Source organism: Chlamydomonas reinhardtii, chromosome 12 (genome assembly GCF_000002595.2).
Source record: "Chlamydomonas reinhardtii strain CC-503 cw92 mt+ chromosome 12, whole genome shotgun sequence".
NCBI classification, from domain to species: Eukaryota; Viridiplantae; Chlorophyta; class Chlorophyceae; order Chlamydomonadales; family Chlamydomonadaceae; genus Chlamydomonas; species Chlamydomonas reinhardtii.
Genome location: NC_057015.1, coordinates 6,020,019 through 6,041,987, shown reverse-complemented (window position 1 = coordinate 6,041,987; position 21,969 = coordinate 6,020,019). Strand labels below are relative to the sequence as shown.

General features: G+C 66.5%; 4 protein-coding genes across 4 annotated transcripts; all 4 read left to right on the top strand.

Annotated features, from left to right (window-relative positions):
* Nucleotides 1-192: 192 nt before the first annotated feature.
* On the top strand, nt 193-4,859 carry CHLRE_12g535250v5 (uncharacterized protein). The gene is made up of 4 exons (XM_043068636.1): nt 193-445; nt 543-674; nt 901-1,020; nt 1,214-4,859. The coding sequence occupies exons 2-4, from the start codon at nt 666-668 to the stop codon at nt 4,175-4,177; spliced, it is 3,093 nt and encodes a 1,030-aa protein (XP_042918731.1). The 5' UTR covers nt 193-445; nt 543-665; the 3' UTR covers nt 4,178-4,859.
* A 213-nt stretch (nt 4,860-5,072) lies between these two features.
* On the top strand, nt 5,073-10,558 carry CHLRE_12g535201v5 (uncharacterized protein). The gene is made up of 4 exons (XM_043068635.1): nt 5,073-5,731; nt 5,898-6,311; nt 6,387-9,034; nt 9,118-10,558. The coding sequence occupies exons 1-4, from the start codon at nt 5,591-5,593 to the stop codon at nt 9,140-9,142; spliced, it is 3,228 nt and encodes a 1,075-aa protein (XP_042918730.1). The 5' UTR covers nt 5,073-5,590; the 3' UTR covers nt 9,143-10,558.
* Nucleotides 10,559-10,932: 374 nt separating this feature from the next.
* Nucleotides 10,933-17,678, top strand: CHLRE_12g535150v5 (uncharacterized protein). The gene is made up of 3 exons (XM_043068634.1): nt 10,933-11,257; nt 11,446-12,078; nt 12,414-17,678. The coding sequence occupies exons 1-3, from the start codon at nt 11,246-11,248 to the stop codon at nt 16,773-16,775; spliced, it is 5,007 nt and encodes a 1,668-aa protein (XP_042918729.1). The 5' UTR covers nt 10,933-11,245; the 3' UTR covers nt 16,776-17,678.
* A 54-nt stretch (nt 17,679-17,732) lies between these two features.
* On the top strand, nt 17,733-21,968 carry CHLRE_12g535100v5 (uncharacterized protein). The gene is made up of 9 exons (XM_043068633.1): nt 17,733-18,101; nt 18,205-18,280; nt 18,512-18,701; nt 18,958-19,064; nt 19,390-19,488; nt 19,755-19,948; nt 20,182-20,414; nt 20,695-20,787; nt 21,029-21,968. The coding sequence occupies exons 1-9, from the start codon at nt 18,044-18,046 to the stop codon at nt 21,140-21,142; spliced, it is 1,164 nt and encodes a 387-aa protein (XP_042918728.1). The 5' UTR covers nt 17,733-18,043; the 3' UTR covers nt 21,143-21,968.
* The last annotated feature ends 1 nt before the right edge of the window (nt 21,969 follows it).

Genomic DNA, 21,969 nt, shown 5'->3' with positions numbered 1-21,969 from the left:
CAGCTCCGCAAATTGCCGAAGTTTCGCAGAACCGGCCTGGAGAACAGAACGGCGCGTGTGGGCCCGGGCACATTGCACGCCAAGGCGCTGCGCACGTCTGCGCACAGGTGCCCTGACAGGACACGGCTGAGGAAGCGCACAACCTTCTTGGATTCATCACTTGGATACATCAGTCATTGTTCCTCTTTCGTAAGTTATGAGCAGCTGGCCGGCGGCTCGTGGGCGAAGGGGCCTTCGCCCTCGCCGCCGAGTAGGGTTCGGCATCGCATTGGCAAATCACAGCGAACGCGTGGTGCGCATGCGTGGTAGTCTTCATTATACGTGCCCCGCAGCTGCTGTCTTGCATTTCTGTATAATAGCATTAAGTTATATAAGCTACAGCACTTACGCACACGCGTTTCCTCCAGTCAATTACATCCTGAGTTAACCGGAGGAGTATTCGCAGGTAACGGGCCCGCTCTAGGTGTAGGAGCCTCGAACCTCCATAACCTTTGGGACTTAAACGCGAAGGCAAACGAACGGGCCTTCTTGACATTCCGCAGGCCTTCTCTTCGCAACGCAACCAAATAATGCAACCCAACGACATGTCAGTCACGATAGCTGTAAGGTTGATCTACGCTCAAAGCTAATCGCCTCTCGGGGACGTTCTGCTTGAGCGTCGTCCAATGGCGAAGGTATGTAACCACGGTTATCCTGGTGCTCAGCCGGTCTCGACTGCATGCTCCTATTGTGAAATGCTGGAGATCCTTTTATGATCTTATCGGGCGCCGGCGCTCAACCCTGGTGCAGTTGACTACCGGACACGTCCTGTCCATGCCATCACGAGCGTGCGGCCGTGCGACCATGTCACTGCCTGTGCCCGTAACAGCCCGCCTGCTTACCACGCCTACCGCCCCACAGATGCTACCTCCCGCCGTGACGACCGCTTGGGGATCCTTTAATGCAGCTTTGGGCTTACCACCTCTCGCGAGCGAAACCGGCTCGTCCGAAGCGCTCGATGCGGCCCTGACCAGCCGTAAGGTACTGCCATGGGTACCATCTGCGGGGTCCCCTCGCTGCTCTGCCAAAACGGTTAGGCGTGCTCATAAATTTTGAAACGCCAGAGAGTTCCCCGTGGAGCCTCCCCGACAATCAACCTGGCAGATACAACATCGACTGCACGCACGCAAGCCGCCGCACCCCTTTTAAACTGCTGCCCCTCGCGTGCCTGCAGAACATAAACAAGGCGGCATCGTTGGCGGCGCGCCCATTCGTGCGCTTCGCGCTAGATGGAGACAACCTGCACAGTGCAATTGTGACGGCGGCCGCACGGGCCGCCGCTGCTGCGTCACACCAGATGACAGCGCCCGGCGCCGCAGCGTCCTCCCTGGCTGCACGCCCCGCACTAGGAGCCGGCCCCAGCAGCAGCCTGACGCCCGCGCCCACCACCACAGCTTCCGCTCGTGGCCTGGCGGCGGCGCGCCCGACGGCACAACCGCACCGGGCCTCTGAAGGCGGCGGCGCCCATCGCTACGGGACCGCCGGCCCAGATGATGATGTCGGTGATGAGACTGCGGCTGACAGCGGCGAGGACGATGGCGCGCTGGGTCGGGACACGAGCCACGGCGGCGGTTCCAGGAGCAGCTCTGGAGTCAGCCGGGGCCGGGGCCGCCTGAAGACTGACGGCTGTGCTGTCGGCGGCGACACCGACTGCGGCGGCGACTGCTCGGACATGGTGCAGACCTTGAGGGGTGAGCCGTACAGCGGCGGCGGCCACGTCAGCCGGCGGAGCGCCCGCAGCCGGCGCAGCACGTGCAGCAGCAGTCGCAGCCGCAGCCGGGGCGGCAGCATAGGCGGCGTGGCCAGCAGCGGTGGCAATGCGCTGCTGGCCTGCGGTGGCACAAACCTGCGGCTGCCGCCGGCGGCGCTTACTTCTGGCTGCTCGGTCACCTCCATTGCGAGCCGCACGGCGCAGATGAGCGGTGCATTCACGCCTGGATCACTGGCGGCGTCCGCGGCGGCGTCGTGGCGGCGGCCGTCGTCGATTAAGCTGGAGACGGCAAGGCGCACGCGTGCGACTACCGGCTGGGCGAGCGATGAGGACGACGAGGAGGACGAAGAGGCGGACGAAGAGGAGGAGGATGAAGATGAGGGTAACGAGCGCAGCAGTGGCCGGCTGAACTCAGCGGTGAACGCGGCCGCACAGGTGGCTTTCGCCAGAGGCGTTGCAGCCGCAGCCCCGTCTCGCACGCCCCCACCTGCGGCGCTGCTGGCCGGCAGGGGCAGCGGCAGCGGCAGCGGCGGCAGCCGCAGCGTCGCCGGCCGCGGCAGTGCCAACTCCAAGGTGACGTCTTCGTCGGCTGAGGCGCGCGGCGGGTGGCGCGGCTATTGGCGGCGAGGCTGGAGCCACTTCGTGGCAGCGCTGGGTCGTGGCAGGAGCAACAAGGCCAACGCCGGCGGCGCCGCCCTGCAGCAGCTGCAGCATCAGGACTCAGCGCACGAGCGGCAGGGCGTGCCGGCCAGCGGCCTGAGCACCATGTCCTTCTCCTCGCGCTCGCCCTCAATGATGGCCTTCCGCCTGCGCGCAGCTGACAGCCGCACCGTCAACCTGCGCCGCATGAGTAAAGCAAAGCGCAACCGCGCCCGGCCACCGATCTTTGCCACCGGGCCTAGCGCAGCCGACGACACGGCGGCGGCTGTGCCGCCGCCGCCACAGCAGCTGTCGCCTGGATTGTCGAGGTTCGCTGTTGGCGCCGCGGGGCCCGCCACGCCGGCATTCGTGCCGCAGCCGCCGCCACTGCGGCCGTCGGGGCCCCGGCACGGCACCGACCCGCGCGCGCCGAGGCTGTCTGCACCGGGGCTTGCGTCTGGACTGGGGGCAGCGCTAACGCCCGGCAAGGTTTCGGGCAGCGGCGAAGCGACGGCGGCGTGGGTGGCAGCGGGCGCCAGGTCCAGCATGCCGCATGGGCCGCAGCCGCCGGCGGTTGACAGCAACCGGCAGTCGTGCCACCGGCACAACAGCCTCCCGGCGCACCGCAGCTATAAGAGGAGCAGCAGCAGCGTCTTACCGGAGCCGGTGGCAGAGGAACCAGCACCGGGCCCTGCTGCAGGCATGGCAAGCCTGAACCCGCACCCGCACCCGCAGCAGCACCAAAAGCACCATGCGCCACCGGAGCCCGTCGCGGTTGCGGTGGGGCCTGTCCTGCACCGCTCGCGCACCACTCCGCGCGCCAAAAAGACGCTCTCCTTCTCGCCCACCGTCCACAACGACTGCGGCTGGACTGAACCGCTGCGCGGTACGACGTCCGAGCGCAGGCGCCCCACAGCCGCCGCCTCCGCTGCGGCGGCGCCGGCCGCAGCCACCAGCAGCCGCCCTGGCGCTGCAGCGGCGCCAACTTGGGCGCAGTGCACGGAGGCAGCGTCGCGTGCCAGTGCGGCGACCGCCGCCGAGGCGGGTGGTAAGAAACGCGTGGGCTGGCTGCAAAAGCTGGTGCGTGTCTTCAGCAGCCGGGCCGACCCAGCGGTCCTGCCGGCGACACCTGCGGTCACAGCCGCCCCCTTTCTCGTGGGCCCTGCCTCGCCTGGCGGCGCACCCGAGGGCGCCTCCGGCGACTCGGACGGCACTTGGGGCTCGGGAAGCAGCGGCGGCGGCGAAGCCGTTGGCAGTGGTGGCGGCGGCGCCAGCGGCGAGAACGCAGTTGTCGGTAGCAGCCCCAGCATCTGCAGCAGCAACAGCAGCCACGCGCGCGCAGCCACTCGCATGCTGCGGGTGATGGACTCCCGGGTGGTACATCACAGGCGGCTGCAGCACCAGCAGCAGCACGCGGCGCAGCACCCACACCCACCACCGCCACCACCGCAGCTACACCGGCTGCAGGCCTCGGCACACCAGCACCTTCAGCACCCGCAGCCACACCAGCAGCTTCACCAGCAACTTCACCAGCAGCTTCACCAACAGCCTTGCGAGGCAAAGGAGGGCCCGCTCGAGGAGGAGGAGGAGGAGGAGGAGGAGGAGCAGGAGGAGGAAGAGGAGGGAGAGGAGGAGGAGGAGGATGGGGAGGAGGGGACCGACGCAGAGGCTCGGGAGGCGCTGAGGAAGCGGCTGTTGGAGCATGCGGCGTCTGTGCGGGAGGCCCCTGGAGACGTCGCTGGTTCGGGGCCCTTTTATTTCCAGGCTGTAACTGCATCGCAGCAATAATTGGCTGTCTTAGGGTACCGGTATTGAAAAATATACTGTGACTCGTGCGTGGGGGTGCGCTTGCCGTTGTGGCGGGGGTTGGTCCGCCCCATGCCACCCCCTGTCGACTTGTTGGCATCAGCTGTACCTGAAGTGGAGTGGTCAACGGGGCATGCGGCGGGCAGAGGGACGGGGGGCACGTCAGCACGTGGATGCCTGACTGGCCTGCTGATTGGGTAGTGGCTGCTTGGCGCCTGTGTTGCTGTGTTACATTTGTGGAACAGCATGACAGTACTATAGCAGGGGCTTAAAATGGATCAATGATTGATGTACCAAAGCTGTGGCAACAGCTTGAACGCGGAGACGCGGGCAGAGTGAAGTACGGGATGCTGAAATAGCATTCGGAATGCTGAAAGAGCATTAGGTGATTCGGTAGTATCGAACTAGTAATGCATCTGAAGACTTTCACATGTCGCATGCAGTAATGCAGTGGGGCGTTGATTGGGGTTCCTAAGACGTAGCGTGGCTCATTGGCTGTCCGTATGCGTGTGTGATGGAGGCGGCACATAACATGAGGGCTCAAGCGCTGGGGTGGGCTTTGAGTGAGGACCTTCAAGGGGCGGGACAAGCTGGCACGGTCTACCGTGCTCACCACCGCGGCACGGTGCGCCACGGCTGCTGTATATTGTAATTCTTTGTCCGAACAGCCGACACCCTTGACGCGGGCCTCGCAAAGGGACAGGGTGCGCTCGCGGGGCGGCTCGCCTGTGCGCTCGGGGGGCGGCGTGGGGCCTGTCGCGCCCTGTCGTGCCCCCTGCGCTGTCCCGCCATGCCATAGAGCTTTTCCGTGCCCGTCACATTTAGGGCCTTCATCGCCACACGACTTGCCTGATACTTAAGCCACTCCGTATCTTATTATAACCACAACGCTATGACTGTTATCAAGGACGAGTCCAAGTGCCGTCCCAACCCCCGAAGTCTCGCGCCTGTGTCGATTTGGTCTGAAGCAACCCTTTAGACGACGAGATGTTCGATCGTAACTTTCTTGACATCAAATATCTATAGCTCTAGAGCCCTCGTTAGCCCAAAAGAACGCTTTCAGGTGACAACTATTGCGCGCTGAGTATTCGGAACATCTTACAATACGCCTTTGTTTGCGATATATGCCTCCATGGAGGCAGCCTGGCGTCGCTGGCAATTTTCAAGAGTGGCCCATTCACTTCCCTGACATTATGACCCTACCTCTGCCCTCTGCCGGACCGCAGATATACCGGGGGCTGTATTACATTCGTGGGCGCTTATTTTTCTCAGGCGTCACGTCGGGCCTTCCTAACTGCGGCACTCTGATCATCGGCTGGCGTCGAGCGGCACCCCCTGCGGCCACCACCAACGGCGGGAGGACACACACTTGATCCATTGACGCAATAAGCTGTCATGGATGGCGTGGACGCTGAGGCCACATGGCCGCGCGGACCGCAGGGGGCCCAAGCGCTGCTTGGCTCCGACGGCCCGCCAACGCCCGCGCACCTGTCAGCCTTCCTGCTCCAACAACACCAACAGGCCTTCCTCCGCAGGGTGCGTATGGCAGACTTTGTTTTTCATTTTCATTTAGACCTGGGCCCCCAGCCCGGAACGTCGCCGGCTGGACCACTAAAGCAAATCCTGAAACCACCCCCACCCCCAGTGCCCCACCCCTCACTAACCGCAACAACGCACACACACCCCTTCCATATGGCGACAGGGCAACGCGTCACTGATGCGTGTGAAGGCACCCGCGGGCCCTGCCCTGGCGGCAGCCGCAACTACAGCTGCTGATGGTGACACGGACGTGTGCCTGTCGGCTGGCTCCGCCGGCAGCAGCCGCCGCGCCTCGTCTTTCAGCTCGCTGGCCTCCTCCCTGGGCTCCCTGGCGGCGGCCGCAAAGCCGCACCTGCGCCAGTCCTCACGCATGCGGCCGCCCGCAGCTGCGGCTTCTGCTACTGCTGCCGCAGCCGCAGTCGCTGCCGTGGCACCCCAGAGCCGAGCTCGTGAGTCTGGCAAGCTTGGCTTGGACGTCCTGCAGGAGCTGGCACCGGAAATGCCCGGCGGCGGCGGCGGTCACGGAGACACCGTGCAGGCCTATGACCTGACGACGGAGGAGGAGAGGGACGCGGCGGTGGGGTGTCTGCAGCAAGTACAGGACCGCCGCATGCGACGGCCGAGGGGCGACACCGCTGCACTACGTCTGCAGCCGCGCTCCTGCAGCGGCTCCGTGCGGATAGCGCGGGGCGTGGGCTATAGTGGCTCAAGGCGCATGGCGTTTGGCGGGGCGCTTCAGGCGGTACCGCCGGCGATGCAGCCGCTGCCGCCGCCAGCGCCGCGCCCGCTGGGGCCGGCGGCAGCTGCAGCGGCGGCGGTGGGCGCCGCGGCACCCAGAGCTGGAGGCGTATCAGCTGCTGTGGCCGTGAGCTCAGGCGGTAACGCGACGCCGCTGTACCTGCAACTACGGCAGCAGCGGCTTCGTCACGAGGAGGCCGTGTCAGGAGCACACCAGGGTCGCATGTCAGAGAGAGCGGGAGGGGAAGGCATGGAAAGCCCCTCAGCGCAGGTGCGCTGCGAAGCGGGAGGCGAATGTGCCGGGGCTGACTCCGATGGCGAGCGGGAGCAGTTGCCCACACCGCTGGGCCAGCATGCGGATGCCGCGCCGGTGACGCCGCCAGGCGGGGCCGCTGCCTCCGGCGGCAGTGCGACGCCCGCCAAGGCTGCGACGCTGTGGCGGAAGATTGCTGGGCTGATCGGTGCCGGGGGCGTGCAGCAGCTCGAGTCCTCGCCAGTCAAGGCGCCGGCGTCCCCGGCGCTGCCGCCGACACCGGCCCAGCCGTCACCTGCGCCTTTAGGGGCGCGAATGATGCCCTCGCCGCCGAAGCAGCGGCCGCCCGGGCCACACGACTCCCGGCTGCTGCACCACAAACGCATCCGGCGGGAGCGCACCAACCCCGCATTCGCCGCGGCAGCCGTCCGCGCGCTGGCGGCGCCGCCGACGCCGCTGCCCACCACCGCGTGGGGCGAACCAGTCGCCGCTGGCCGTGGTGAGGGCGGCCTGGGTGCCGCTGTGCTCCGGCCGCCGGACAACACCGCGCTTGTCTCTACGCAGCAGCCCGGTGCCCGGCAGCAAAATCATCATCAGCTGCAGCAACAACAACAACAGCATAAGGCCGGAGCGAGGCCCCGGGCTCAGCCGCCGCCGCCGCCACTCGCTCTGCCGGTCGGCGAGCCCCGGGCCCCAAGCGCGCTAACGTCGCCTGTTGGTGCTGGTATGGGTGCACTGTCGTCACCCGATGGCGGCGGTGGCGCCAGCATTCTTGCGGGGCGCAGCTTCCAGCGCCGCAGCAACGCTGTGCTTCCCGATCCTGCTGCCGACGGCCCCGCCGCCGCTGCCACGGCAGCGGTGGCAACGGCGACCTTGCCTGCAGTGTCAGCGTGGCCACCGCCGCCTGCGCTTCAGGTGTCCCGGTCTATGCCGCGGGCAGCAGCCGACGACGCGGCGCCACTGAGTGGTGACTGCTCCGAGCAGCCAGCGCAGCTGGTGCAGAAGAGTACGTCATTCGCCAGGGCGCCTCAGGCGCCCGCGGGTAGCGCAGCAGGCGGACAGGCCCGCGGCGTGGGCACCGGGGTTGCCGTGGAGGTGTGGGGCGCCGCGGCCGCCGCCGCAGCTGCCGCCGTGGCGCCGGCGGGGCTGGGCGAGCTGTCGCTACCCGGCGGCTTCCCCGGCGGTGCCGGCCTTGCGCAGGCACACAGCGCAGGTGTGATACCGGCAGGCCGCTCGCATCCCCTGAGGCCCTTGTCCTCGTCGCCCTTTGACGGTGCGCCTGACGGCCACAGCAGCAGGGGCAGCTGCGGCAATAGCCCCGCCGATGCAAACAGCGCAAGCCGTGGGACGCGCCAGACCTCGGCACACCGCTCCGTCAGTCACGGCGGCAACACTAGCGGCAACGGCGCGGGGGCCGCGCTGGGCTGGTGGCGGCGCCTGGGCAGGGCAATCACCCACAGCGGCGCTGTCGCCAGCCTTGCAGCCGAGTCGTCGCAGCTGGAGCCCCAGCCACATGGGCGTGCCTCTTACAACGGCCTCGCGAGCGCAGGCACCCCCGGCACAGATGACCTGTCGCAGGCTAGCCTTGCCTCCGCGCCAGCACCACATGTGCCGCCGCCACTGTCGCCGGCGCCGGCACCGCCCAAGCCGCCGCGCCTGGCGGCATCGCCTTCCCTCACGCGAAATTCAGGAAGCCCGCCGCTGCTGCGCCCGTCAGAGAGCTTTGGCGCCTCGCTTCTCGCCACCGCCGCCTCCATTGGCCTGGGCCGCGGCAGCGCCTCGCACGCGCCGCATGATTCACGGATCGTGCACCGCCGCCGCTACGACCGTGAGCGCCCGCCCTCCATGCTGGCTGCAGCCTGGGCTGCCCAGGCCGCGGAGGGCGACGCCCTGCCGTCCTCGGGCCCTGCCTCAGCCGCCGTCTCGGAGCGCGCACCTCCTGGCAGCAGGCTGCAGAGCCAGCAGCATCCAACGTCACCCCCGCTGAGCGCCGCCGCCAATGTTGCACCCGAGCCACCCCAATCTACCGGCACGTCGATCAGCGGCGGGCCCAACGACAGCGGCGCCACCGGAGGCGCTGGCGGCTTGATGTTTGACATGCTTCATGGCGAGTACGGCGCTTCAGGCCTAGCCCGCGTCAACCGGGGTCTGAGCGCCGCTAAGCCTGGGGCCGGCACCGGCCAGGACAGAGCGGCGGCGGTGCCCAGCGCCGGCACCGCTGCAGGAGCCGGTGCGGTTGCGAGTGGCCAGCCCAGCGATCCATTGGTGATCCTGCGGCGCAGTGCACCGGGCTCCCTGGCGGGCGCGGCGTCAAGCCTGAACAGTCCGACTGGCCCTGCTCCCGCTCCCGCTGACGCTGCCGCTCCTGCTCTCACTTCTTTCCCTGCGCCAGCCGCTGCTCATGGCCGTTCTTCTAATCCGCATGCTGAGCACTTGGCGTGGAACGTGCAACCGCGGGCGGGTTGCGCGGGGGCCGCCGCGGAGGTGGCTTTCAGGACGGGGGGGCCCGCCGGGGCGCCGGCGGCCAGCCGGGTACTTCGTGGAGGGTTCCGATCGTCAGGGTCGGGTGCAGAGCAGCCGCTGGGCCGGGTTTCTGGCACAGGCATGATGTCAGTGGGCGAAGGAGAGGTGCCGGCAACGCGTGTCAGCGCGGACGGGTTGGGTGGGCTTGGGGCACGGGCGCTGATGCGACTGCGTTCGCTGAAGTCACTGCTGCCGGTGGGAGGCAAGAGCTAAGCAGCATTTGACACAGCTTAGGGGTTTAAGGCGTGAAGGTTGGCACACGTCGGCAGTTTGTTGACTTGACTTGGAGGTCACGTCATTATTGTAGGGAGCTTGCCGTGGCAAGGCAGGGGGCGGGTGCATTCTACGGGGCGGGTGCAGCAACACACGCATACGTACGTCACATCGCACACTGTATCCACTGTCCCATCGCATACGTACGTCACATGGTGCGTTTGCATATGCGCACCAGTCTACGGTACATAGTGCGGGATTGGGGGTAGCCTCGAGCCTACACACTCCGCACATTGGGACAAACATGGCTTCCTTGCGCAAGATGCAGTGTGCAAGGCCACGTACCAGGGGCACCCCTGCCACGTACATAATCCGCAGAGGACGCGCGAGAGACATGGCGCCAAACTGGGCTTCCCCGGGGGCAGCATTGCTACTTGTGCACGGTGCACGGTGATGATGACGGGAGCAGGCCACCGCAAGGGTAGACTCATACGCGCTGGTGCGCTGCACCCGGAGGACGCCACCCGCAATGTCCTGCAGCTGCACGTGAATGGCTCTGGAGGTGTGTTGGCTGTCACCGGAACCGCTTAACTGGAGGACATGTAGGCATTGGGAGCTGGGCTGGAAGCTGTCAGGAGGTTGGGCATACGGTACCATGATTCCACACGCCTGCTATTGATGGCGACATGCAGCAGGTGTGCGATGTGGCGCCACAGGGAGCACAAGGGCGAGTCCCAAGCTGCAGGACGGGGATGCGTGGTCAGTCGGATGGGCATGGCGTGATGCTGCGAAGAGGTATCGCCTAACCAGACTCAGGCATGCCGTAGCCCTCTGCATCATTGCAACCCCGGGGTCCAGGCGCGCTCCGTGTGGGGCTGTGGGCCCAGTGGGGCCATCACACCGCTGGTTACGAGGAAGGTGGCGGGAAGGCGGCCACGCGGTTGCTGAGACAGGCCGGCCACTGGTCCTGGCGAAATGAAGAGCCGCGGTCAAAGGTTGGAAGGCTCGGTTGTCGTTATTTGCACAGCGGCATTGGGAGGCCTGATGGATAAGCCGGACGCATGTGCGGGCGCGCTGCAGTTAGCTGAAAGCGGTTACATGTGGGACGACAGCCGTGGACTAAGCCAGGGGCCCAAAAGCGTACGAGACACGCACGCTCACCCTAGGAGAGCACCCCACGAGAGCACCCCGAATGGACCCCATGCTCCTCGCCCCGCCGTACAGAGAGGGGTCACCGCAAAACCCTGGCGCTGCTCACCTAAGCCGTGGGCCGGCGTCATAAGACCACCCCCTAAGCTGACAAGCTTGGGCTAGGCTGGTGGCGAGTCCGCAGGTGCCCAAAACAAACCCCTGGCATGGTGATGGTCCTGTCCCCGTCCCCCCGGTCCCAAGACGAACCCAACGATCCGCAACCCTGCCTGGCTGTGCTATCCTGTATAACATTTATCTTCGATACACTGCTCTTTATGATAAAGTGGCACACCTGCGGGGAGACTTACTTGAAACTACCCGTAAGACTGCCCGGCTTTCGCGTGCAATCGCCATAACTCTGCTGTTTTGTGATAGAGATAGAGAGCTACTTTGCTTCAATCTCATACCGGCAGGGCTGGGTCCAGGGCTGGGTCAAACCGCGCCGAATCCCTCGTGCTTGGCCTCAATGAATTAGCTTAAAATGAGATGCACTAGTATCATGGCACCATAGGCGCGTTGTGCCCGATTTGGGCTCACGCAGGATGCCGAAATGTGGCGAGGCTGGAGCGCGCGCATATGCTGGCTAATCAACGATGGCACCAAAGGTAAAGAGCATCCTATGCGGGCGTGCGAACGAGTGGTTAAGCTGACGGGCAACCGCCTCCACGAGTTGGTTCACCGCGACCAGCTTGTATTCGGGAGCAGATATGCTTGTTACTATAATTTGTGAGCGTCATGGGGCGCTTGACGTGGCTGGGCCTTGACCGGTTGCATGTCGCTTATTTCGTTGCAGTCCCTCACGAGTGCTCCAGCGAGGCTTAGTATCAAAGGACGCAATGGCGAGGCGGACCTCGAGGTGGCTTGCGCGTGGGGCTCGTTCTCAAACCAGGCCTCAGGCAACGGGGCAGCGCCAGCCGGGACTGGTGGAGGGAGGGGCCCAGCGCCTGCGGCGAAGCTCCCTATCGATGGCGGCCCTCCCTACGGACGCAGCAGCCACGGCAGCAGCGGACTGGGGCTTGCGACTGTGCCCCTGGGCGGGGACACCTCTGATGAGGCTGAGGAGGAGGACGGCGCCGCGGTGCCCTTCATAGGGCCAGGCGCCGAGTCGCACAGCGGCAAGGCACCGTTGGTGCGCTTTGCAACCAACTCCGTCACCGGCCGACTGCCGGGCCTGATCTCCGTGCCCAGCACCGCTGCGGCGAGTGTGCCGCGCACTGGGCAACACGACCACCGCTCGCGCCCGCACCAGCAGCAGCACGAACAACACCAGTATGAACCGCACAGCAGGGCAGCAGCGGAGCTCCGGTCAAAAGGCGGTGGCGTGGAATTGGAGGAACCAGATGACGACGAAAACGAAGATGGGCCTGGTCCTAGCGGGCATGGTGGCGGGCCGCGTTCGTCTTGGAGCCGCCACGGCGTGCAGAAGGTGCGTTGGCGTCGGCGCTGGCGTTCGATGGCGGCTGAGTGCCCGGCGCCAGTTGTTGGCAGGACGGTTTGCGGCAGGGCAAGATGGAGAGCAGCGCGTGCACCTCCGGACTAGGAGAGGCGCAGAGGCGCAGCGGGGCAGGGCCAGGAAAGGGGTGGAAGACACGCAGGGGAAGGCAGGACGCGGGGCGCAATTGGCCACGGAATACCGTACTGTCCCTGATGCCTCTGCTACCTGTGTGTTTGTGTGTGAGTGCTTGTGCAGCACATCCCTGTACAATATCTGCTGCGATAAGGCATCGCACATCGCGACTTGCACCCCTGGCCCCTATGCAGAAGCCCATCCTGAAGAGCAAAGCCGGGACGGAGGGCGGTGGCCTGGCACAGCCTGTTCGACCTCGGCGCCCGGTGTTGTTTCAGGACCCAGGGGCAGCGGCCGGCAGCCCCGGCTCCCTATCAGCCCCAGCACAGCACCTGAGCTACAGACACCTGGAGGAGGAGGATGGGGAGGATAGGGACGACGAGGAGGGGCAGGGCGCGCGGGCGACCGCAAGCGCGCGGGCGGCTGTCATTGCAGCCGCTGCCAGGAATCCGGGCGGGGCCAGTACCAGCGGCGCCACTTGGTTGCGGCATCCGGACGGTGCCGACCGGGGCAGCGGCACTGCTGCTGCCAACGGCCGGTCCCGGGGCCCGCACGGGACGCCCCGCTTTCAAACGGATGGCGCTGGTAGTGGGCACAGCGGTGACAGCGATGCGGGCGCAGCCGGTGGGGGCGAGGTTCATCGTCTGGGCGGGAGCAGGGGCCCTAGCCGGGCTGCCAGCAGCACTACAGGTCGTGGGAAGAAGGCACCACGGCCCGCCACGGGGTACCGCTACCACGCCTCACCCCGGCAGCAGGAGCAGGGGCACGGCCACCACGCCAACCACACCGCAGGGCCCACACACCACCACAACCACCACAACCAGAACCCCGCTCACGCACACGGGCTTGGCCACGGCGGGACAGCAGCAACGGCGGTGGCAGCTCCCAGCGCGGACGCCACGTGGGGGCACGTGGCGCGCAGCGCGGCACCCAAGCCGGTGCTGCGGCTCCGGCAGGGCTCCTACACTTCCATGGGCTCGGTGCACTCGTTCGTGGGCTCGCCCGGATCACTGGCGGCCGCGGCGCGGCCGGCAGCGCATCGCGCCGGCGCCGTTGTGGCGGCGGAGGCGTCCGCTGACTCGGGCTCCACTCCGGGACTGTGGGACACGGACTCAGAGCCTGCGTCGGAGTCGGAGCTGATTGTGGAGGGGCCGACGGAGCGCGCCAGCATGAGCGGCCAGCCCCATCATCACGCAGTCGGCGGCCGCGGCAGCAGCTCGGGCGTCGGCGCAGTCGCAGGCCTGGGGCCGCCGCTGCCCGCGTTCCGGCGGTCGTCGCACTGCGGCGGCGCGCTTGCTGCGGTGGCACCGGCTCCAGGGGCGGCGTTGGGTGCCGGGATGGGCGGCGCGGATGCGCCGATGGTGTCGAAGGGCGCGGCGGGGCGGGGCGCGCTGCATGCGTCCGTGGGTGAATGGAAGCAGGGCGTGCGGCAGTGGAAGCACAACGCCGGCTACGACGCCCAGCAGCTGCAGCCGCTGCCGCCCCCGGTACCCAAGCCCATCCTGCAGAACCGCCGCAGCGCGCCGGGCAATGTGGGCGGCGGCAACGGCGGTGCTGGGGCCGGCGGCGGCGGCGGAGGCGGCGGCGGCGGCTACCAGCACAGCCGGCTGCAACAGCAGCGCGCGGCGCGCAAGCTGCGATTCGAGGTGCCGGGGGGCGGGGGGCCGCCGGGGGTCGCTGATGACGAGGACGACGCGATGGACCCGCGCGTGGCGGCGGCCGCAGCGGCGCGCAGCAAGGCGGGCGCGCGCGTGGGGACGCCGGCGGCCAACCCAGCGGCCAAGACCGGCTGGCGAGGCGCGTGGCGGCGGATCACGGCGGCGTTGGGTCGGCGGCCGTCCACGCCCGCGCCCAAAGACCTGATGCGGCGGGCGGCGGAAAAGGCCGCGGCAGGCGCTGCGGGCGGTTGGGAGTCGGACGGCGGCGAGGAGGATGAGTGGGATCAGCAGGAGGTGCAGGAGCGGGTTGAGGTGCAGCCAGCAGCAGCAGCAGCAGCAGCAGGGGCAGCACGGCGTCCGCCCACAGGCAAGCCAGCGAGCAAGCGGGGCGCCGGGCGCAGTGTGGGGTTTGCGGTTTCAGATGGTGCGGGACAAGGCGATGGTGCGGCCGGGCCTGGCGGCTCCTGGCGCGGCGACGGGGAGGACGAGGAGGGCGGGGCCGTGGAGCTGACGGAGCAGTCTGCCATCATGCGGCGGCCACGTGCCATGGACTCCAGGGTGGCACATCGAAAGCGCATGGCGCACAATGTCGGCCGCCAGCCGTCGCTATACGTTGCTGCTGACCGGGCCATACGCTTTCAGATCCCCGACTCGAGCGATGACAGTGATGGGCTGGAGGGCGAGGACGGGGATGAGGACGAGGACGGGGATGGCCATCGGGAGGATGGTGGCGACAGGGAGGGCGCGCGGCGTGGCGGCGGCATCGCGCTTGCTGGTGCTGTTGGCGCCGCGCGAGGCGGCCGCAGCCAGCATGGTGCTGGCAAGCCGACGGCGGCGATGAAGGAGGACGACAACGAACAGGAGGAGGACGAGGGTGGGAACGTTGGGGCTGCGGTTGGGCTGCGGGACCGGGGCGGGCAAGAAGGCTGGCGTCGGCAGTCGGCGTCAGGGTTGATGGCGGAGGGCTCCGCCAGTCCTCGCAGCGCGCGCCTCAGCAGCGCCGGCGGCGTGCCCAGCAGCAGCCGGGGCAGCAAGCGCAACAGCCACAGCAGCAGCGGCGCTCCTGGCGGCCTGGACGTCGATGAGGACGACGGCCCCGGTGCGCTTGCATCAACGACGTCGCCGCGAAGCCCGGGCTCGCTGCTGGCCGCCGTCGGCACGGGCTTGCAAACGTCGCCGTCGGGCGCAGCGTCGGCCTCTGAGGCGGGCGGTAGCGGCCGGCCGCGCGTGGCATTCTCGCTGCGCGGCGGCGGTGGCAACGCGGTGGCTCCAGCAATGCCTGGGACGCGGGAGCAGTCGCCGGTGGGCAGCAACGGCGGCGCCGGGCCGTCGTCGGCGTCGGCGGCGACGTCGCCCATGCAGTATGCCAGCCCGGTGGCTGGCGGCGGCGGTGTGGGTCGTGCGCCGCGGCGGACGGTGACGTTGAGTTCCATGAGTTCTGCCGGCTCTGCCGTGCCGGCGCTGTCGTCGCCAGCGCCGCCCCCCGGACCGCCGCCGGCGCCGCCGCCCGGCGAGCCCATGGGACCACGCCGGCTTCGCCGCAACCTTACCAACGTGTCTGAGGCCAGCCGGCGGGACGGCCCCTCGCCTAGTGTTTCCATAAGCGGCGCGGCCCCGCCGTCGGCGCCGCCGTCCCGGTACGTCAGCGTCAGCGTCAGCGGCTCAGGCTTCGGCTCCGGTGCCGGCGCCGCGGCCGCCGCGGCAGCTGTGGCAGCCGCACCGGCTGCCTCGCCATCGCCGGCGCTAACGGGCGTGCCGGCGCTGCACCTGCACCCTGCCAGCAGCGTCAGCAGTCATGCTAGCTCTGCGCATGGCGCGCACGCCTCTTCGCACTACCCTTCAGCCTCCACGCCCAGCCGCGCACAGCTCGGCCCCACGTCTCGCCTGTCCGCCGAGACGTCGGCGTCCGCGCTGCCCGGCGGCAGCCGGCACGTCGACCAGCACCCGCACTCGCTGTCTCGCTCGCTGCCGCACTCCAGGAGCATAGCCATGGGCGCCCTCGGTGGCGGTGGCCACGAGCCGCAGCCCGGCAGCCCTGGCGACTCGGGCAGCTTTGTGGGCAGCGACGCCGGCGAGAACTCGGGCCGCTGGCGCACCGTGTTCAACAAGATCAAAAGCGCCATCAGCGGCGGCGGCGGCTCCTCGCGGGACTCCTCCCCCGGCCGCGGCGGCTCGCCTGCCGGCAGCGGCCGCAACACGCCGCGGCGCAGCAGCGTCGCCTCCATGTCCGACAGCGGCCGCGTGGCGCCCGTCGCCGCCGCCGACGTGCTGGGCGCGGATGGAGGCGGCGCCGGCGGGGACGCTTCGGGGCCGCCGACTCCAACGGCGGCGGCGGCGGCGGCGCGGCACCGCGCCATGGACAGCCGCATCAGCCACCGCAAGCGCATGGCGCTGGAGCGCAAGCCTTCACTGGTCCTCGCCGCGTCACGGGCGCTGGCAGAGGAAGCAGAGGAGGAAGAGGAGGAGGACGAGGCCGCGGCGGATGCGGGAGGGCCTGGCGGCGGAGGCAATGTAGGCGGCGCCGGAAGCCGGGTGGACCGCGTGGTGCGGTTCGAGGAGCTGGTGGCGCACCGCAAGAGCGCGCCGGGGACGCTGTACGCCAGTGGGGGCGACCGCTGGTTGGCGGATGGGCGCGACGGCGGCGGCGGCGGCGGCAGCGAGGGCGGCACGTCCGCCACAGCGGCGGGGTATGCGGGGCAGCAGCAGTACCGGCACTCCACTGGCGCGGTGCCGGCAGCGACATCCGGGCGGAGCAGTGGGGGTGGTGCCGGCGCAAACACGTCAGGTGGCGGCTCTGCCCCTGCACCGCCGCCGTCAGATGGCGAGCGCCGGTCGTCACGAGGCGGTTTCTTAACCCGTCTCCGAGACTCGCTGTCTGGTAAGAGCTCAAATGCTTAACCATGCTCGTTTGGTGGGGACTGCTGTGTTTTAAGTGCGAACGAGTGCAGAAAGGGAGGTGGCGGGGCCGCTACTATGCTGTGCCGCCATCCTGAAACAGAGGGGAAAGTGCGGCGGTGTGTGTCGACAGGGTTGTGCTGTAGGTTTGCGGCAACCTCAATCGCCTAGCCATATCACTGGGTTGTGGGGAACAGGCTGGTGGTCCAGCCATGCACGTAACTGCAACGTATTGAACCAGACATGAATAACTCTGGGTGGCGCGGATTCGTAAAGTGTTGCGTCATTTCGCTTCAATCAATACGTTGTGACATACGGTACTTTGGCACAAGGTTGTTTGGGTCAGCCGGTGCGACTCCCGCCATACATTGCTGGGTAGGTGTGGTCACTGCTTGTCAGACTTTTGTATGGGTAGTGCCTATCGATGGAGAATGCTGTGGTTTGTGGGATGTTCGGTAGCCGTGCGGTTACGTGGCTGGTCCCAATGTGACGACAGCCACGCGTTTGCCCTGGCTGATGCGCCACAACCAATGACCCCTGATGCATCAAATCAGTACGGGGATGCATATAGAACTGTATGGCATAACATGGCATGGCATGGCATGATTACTGAATGCTGCTGTCAAGTATGCGAGTTCCAGGGTGGCAATGCAGTAAATCGTGAGGGCGGCGCCCAGACGAAAACAGGGGTGAGAGCGGCACCCCTGGACGAAAAGGATGTTCGAGGCTATTGCCTTCGGGCACAGCTGCGTGTGTGTGCACCACCGGGCAGGTGCTTTGATGAAGTTGTATGTAAGGTGTAAGATGGTGACCAACGACCGCGGGCGTGGATTGATTATGAGGTGGCCGTCATGCCTGAGACGGGGGCTTCGAGTGGGCATGTTAGGGGCTTCCATTGACACGCATCCGGACACGCATTCCGGCGCTCGAGAGCGTTACATGGTCGGATGGCCCGCGATAACAAGCTTATATAGCGGGTGGACATGTATACAGAAGACTTGAGCTCCGGAACAATTGAGCGAACACACGGCTGACGCAGCAAAAGCGAGCAGAATCCTTGTCCCTCGCCAGCGCAGCGCTGGGCAACTGGAGGCCGGCGAAGCCCGAGGGACCACGCTGTATGCATATCTGAAAGCTCTCTTGAACCTGTTCACGATTACGCGAAGAGGATGGCGTCCTCATTATTTCGGCGAAATGGCTCTGAACGCGCGATAGCAATTCGCCCGGCAACATCACAATGGAATGAATCCAAGGTCTCTGGATTTACCAGAATGGCGCGCACGTCCTCGTCTGGAGCACCAGACCTGGGCGACGACCACCCACACGAAGGTACACACGAACTGCGGTTGGAGCCCGCGGCCATCTGCGCAAAGTCGGCTACAAGCCGGAATTAAAGTGCCTCTGACTGGCGCTGGGTTTGGTTTGTGTGCAGCCGTGTGCTCTCCGGTGGGCAGCTACGGTTCGCGGCCTTCCATCGACTCCGCCTTTTCAGAGCTTTCTCTCTCCAGGTGTGTACATTAACTCGGGTCCTTGCGGCATTCGGTCCTGGAACTGACGGTCGGACCGGCTTGGAGTGTAGGCGTGTGCGTGTGTGTGCGTGTGGCGGGTGACCTAAAACACATGGCATGCACGGTCTCCAGGGTTGAAAGGTCACCCCAGCACCACCATTGCAGTACTGCCCTGTTCCATCCTTCTGACTTCCTCCCCCACCCCGCACACCCGCACGCCCCGCCCCACAGGTCGCTGGACCTGCATGCCCACACGCTGGACCTGAGCCAGTGGCACGCGGCTCCCGCCGGCCCCCAGCTGCTCTCCCTCTCGCCCAGTGCTTCCAGCCTGGTGCGGGAGCCGCTGCCGGAGCACCACCACACACACCTGAAGAAAACGCTGAAAAAGCTTAAACCCGGCCAGCCGCTGCCAGGTCGCAAGGTGCGGGGCAAGCTGCCAAGCACGCACGCGGCTGCAAGCGGCCCCAGTCCTTGGAGTTGGCTGCTGTCAGGGTGCTGCCACCCGCCCTGCCTGCCTGCCTGCCATCACTTTCACACACGCACGCACGCGGGCAGTGTATCAACGACACCCCACCCCGCCTGGCTACAGCTCCGCTTCTTTTGCATTACGGTAACCATGAATGTAACCCCGCCCCCAGCGTTAACGACACCGTGGCCCGCCCCCTGCGTCCCTGTAGGTTCGGCACCTGGGCAAGGGCGGTGTGGGCGAGGTGCACCTGGTGGAGCTGGACATGCCGGACGGCGCCCAGCTGCAGGTGGCGCACAAGGCCATCATCTGCCGCAAGTGCGTGGGGGCGTGGGGGCCGTGGGGGGCTGGGCAGCCGGGGGTGGGGGCACGGGTTTGGGGTGGGGGGTGGGGTGGGGTGGGGGGTGGGGGGAAGACGGCGGTAGGACAGGGCGAGGGCGAGAGTTGCATGCAGGGCTGCGCGTGTAGGGTAGGGCTGGCTGTGTGTATGGGTTGGGCATACCGCATACGCGGTTGACACGAATGCTGTGTCGTGCGGGTGCGTATGTATGTGCACGCATACAGCAGCTCAGGGCTAGCGCATAGGTCCTGGCGGCCTTGCGGCTGCGTGAGTGATTATCCCTGCGCACGTGCGCACGCGCAGGTACAACGCGCAGCGGCACGCGCGCGAGATGGCGGCGATGGAGATGGCGGTGGGCTGCCCCTTCGTGCTGCGCTGCTACGGTGGCTCGCAGCCCGGCAAGTGAGTCGACACACGACACAGCTCATCACCTCCTACCGCACCGCACCGCACCGTACTGGCTCACCATGACACTTTGCCGGGGCCCCGTCTCCACGCTGCAGCCGCCACGCATTTCCCCAGCGACGCCACCCCCGCCTTCCTCTGCGCCTCCCGAACACCCACCGCTAGCACGCCCCCCCCCCCAACCTTCACGAACAATCCGCCCCTTGAAGATTCAATCACCCCGTTTTCTCCATTGACGGCTAACCCCCCTCCCCGCCTGTCAGGGCGCCCTACTCGGTGTACACCGAGTTTGCGCCGCTGGGCTCGCTGCACGACCTCATCCAGCACCGCCGGCGTGCGGGCGGCGGCCCCGGCGGCGGCCGTGCGCCCTACTTCTGTGAGGAGGAGGTGCGCTGGCTGGGCGCCCGAGTGCTTGTGGCGCTGGCGCACATTCACGAGCAGGGCCTGGTGCACAGAGGTGGGCGGCGGGCGTGGCGTGTGCGTGTGTCTTGTGATACGGGTGCGTCTCTGGGGCTAAGGTGCCCGTCGGCACAGCCCAAGGTTCGGGGAATGGAGGGAGGGAGAAAGTGCAGAAAGGAAACGGGTGTGTAGTTTCCGGAAAGAGCAGCCGCAGGACACAATCAGTACTGCTGCTGTGCTGCTTGACCCCGCATCGCATGTGGCGCGGTGCTGCTGCTCGCGCTGCCGCAGACGTGTCGCCGCACAACATCTACCGCTCCGCCAGCGGCCACCCGCTGCTGGCGGACTTTGACGCCGCGGAGCTCTTGGATGAGGACGGCGAGGTGGCGGTGACGGGCGGCGCCGGCTTGGTCGGGCGGCTGGCGGTGGCGGCGCCCGAGGTGCGCGCGGCGGCGTACGGCGGCGGCGGCGTGTACGGCGCCAAGTCCGACATGTGGTCCCTTGGCATGGTTCTCTTGGAGATGGTGGGTGAGGAGGTGTAGGGGCAGGGGCGCCTGCCAGAGCTCTGAGGAGGGCGCGTTGAGGCGCAAGGGCAGCTGGCGCCAGAGCCGGCGTCAGCTGCTGGCAGCCATGAATGCGTGGCCACGCGTGCAGCTGCCTGGCTGGCGTGCCTGGTCATGTGTGTACCGCATGTGCAGGTTAACAACGAAGTCGGAACGTGTGTGTGAAAGCAGAAGGAAATTAAACGCAAATACCGTATGCGATGCAGCAAACGCGACGGAACGTGTGTCCTCGTGTGTGCAGGTGAGCGACCAGGAGGTGGCCGACGGCCCCAAGCTGGAGGGCTGCGGACCCGAGCTGCGGGCACTGCTGCTGGAGGGACTGCTCGTGCCGCAGGTGGGGGCCGTGGGGGCGGGGGGTGGAGTCGGGGATGAGCATCAGCGAACGGCAGTGCGACTGGGGGGCCTGCCTAGTGGGTCTACAGTGCACGGGTTGCAGAGGTCTGTGGTCGGGGGGCGGCTTGGGAGGCTATAAGGCGATTGGGAGCTGCAGTCCAGAACCCCCGAACTCAAACCAACGCCCCCATACACGTTCTGTATTTGTTGACGACTTTGGGGCAATGCTGCTGCGCGCACAGAGCCGGCGGCTGGATTCCGCGGCGGCGCAGCGCCACCCCTTCTTCGCCAGCATTCGCTGGGACACGCTGGAGTTTGAGGAGGCGCCGCCTGGTCTCAAGGCTGAGGGCATCTGAGCGGCTGAGCAATGCGCGGCAGCGAGTATCAGCGTCATGCTATACAGCTACCAGAAATGTGTGTCGCGCTACTGTCCAGGAAGTACGCTGATGGCTTGTAATTGCATGTGTATTTTAGGACGGGAAGGAGAGCACGGCGGTGCGTTTTGCAAGTATCCACGACCGCACGGGGTGGATGGGCACGGTTTTGGATACACAGTTTCGGCAAGGTTCGCCCGTTTGCCAGAAATGCTTACAGAGGGTCCATATACTTTTTCAGTTTTCCTAACCGAAGCATCTTGCCACGCAAAAGTGTTTGCGACGCGTATGCAAATCAGGTATGGTATGTACGGTGTTAGCGGCTACTTGGTGCCAGGTTGATTGAGATAGCACGTGTGCGTGTGTGGTTTGGTGCAGTCATTGAATGCGGTTCAGAGGGCCTAGCAGAGAGTTTGGCTGGGCAGATCTTGGGGCAGATTAGGACTTTCGTACAGCGCAGATAGTGCATATGGTACGCAGATACGTGCGCAGATATTCTCGAACTTCATCCGTGCGCGATGGTGGACAGTTAACCGGCCGGTGTGTACATGAATGCGATGAATCTATAGGATGTGGCATGGCGTACAATACGGTAGAAGTAGGTGTGTTTCAAGGCCGGCTCTGTAGCGCCTGGGGCAGGACGACACAGGCAGACGGTCTGAGCATAACTGGTAGGATGTTGGCATGAATGCGAGGCCGTGCATGCCGGCGCCGATCCATGTTCGATATGGCCGGCACGTCGTTACAGTCCTCGTGCACAGTACAGGCTCTACACAAGCGCACGTAAACTGGACCCTGGGTCGGCGTAG

Coding starts and splice junctions, on each gene's coding strand:
- CHLRE_12g535250v5 (XM_043068636.1), top strand. Junction 1,021..1,213: donor CGGCCCTGACCAGCCGTAAG/GTACTGCCATGG, acceptor GCGTGCCTGCAG/AACATAAACAAGGCGGCATC.
- CHLRE_12g535201v5 (XM_043068635.1), top strand. CDS start 5,591: ATGGATGGCGTGGACGCTGAGGCCACATGGCCGCGCGGACCGCAGGGG. Junction 5,732..5,897: donor AACAGGCCTTCCTCCGCAGG/GTGCGTATGGCA, acceptor ATATGGCGACAG/GGCAACGCGTCACTGATGCG. Junction 6,312..6,386: donor AGGAGGAGAGGGACGCGGCG/GTGGGGTGTCTG, acceptor CTACGTCTGCAG/CCGCGCTCCTGCAGCGGCTC.
- CHLRE_12g535150v5 (XM_043068634.1), top strand. Junction 12,079..12,413: donor GCCGCCACGGCGTGCAGAAG/GTGCGTTGGCGT, acceptor GCCCCTATGCAG/AAGCCCATCCTGAAGAGCAA.
- CHLRE_12g535100v5 (XM_043068633.1), top strand. CDS start 18,044: ATGGCGCGCACGTCCTCGTCTGGAGCACCAGACCTGGGCGACGACCAC. Junction 18,102..18,204: donor CGACGACCACCCACACGAAG/GTACACACGAAC, acceptor GTTTGTGTGCAG/CCGTGTGCTCTCCGGTGGGC. Junction 19,065..19,389: donor AAGGCCATCATCTGCCGCAA/GTGCGTGGGGGC, acceptor GCGCACGCGCAG/GTACAACGCGCAGCGGCACG.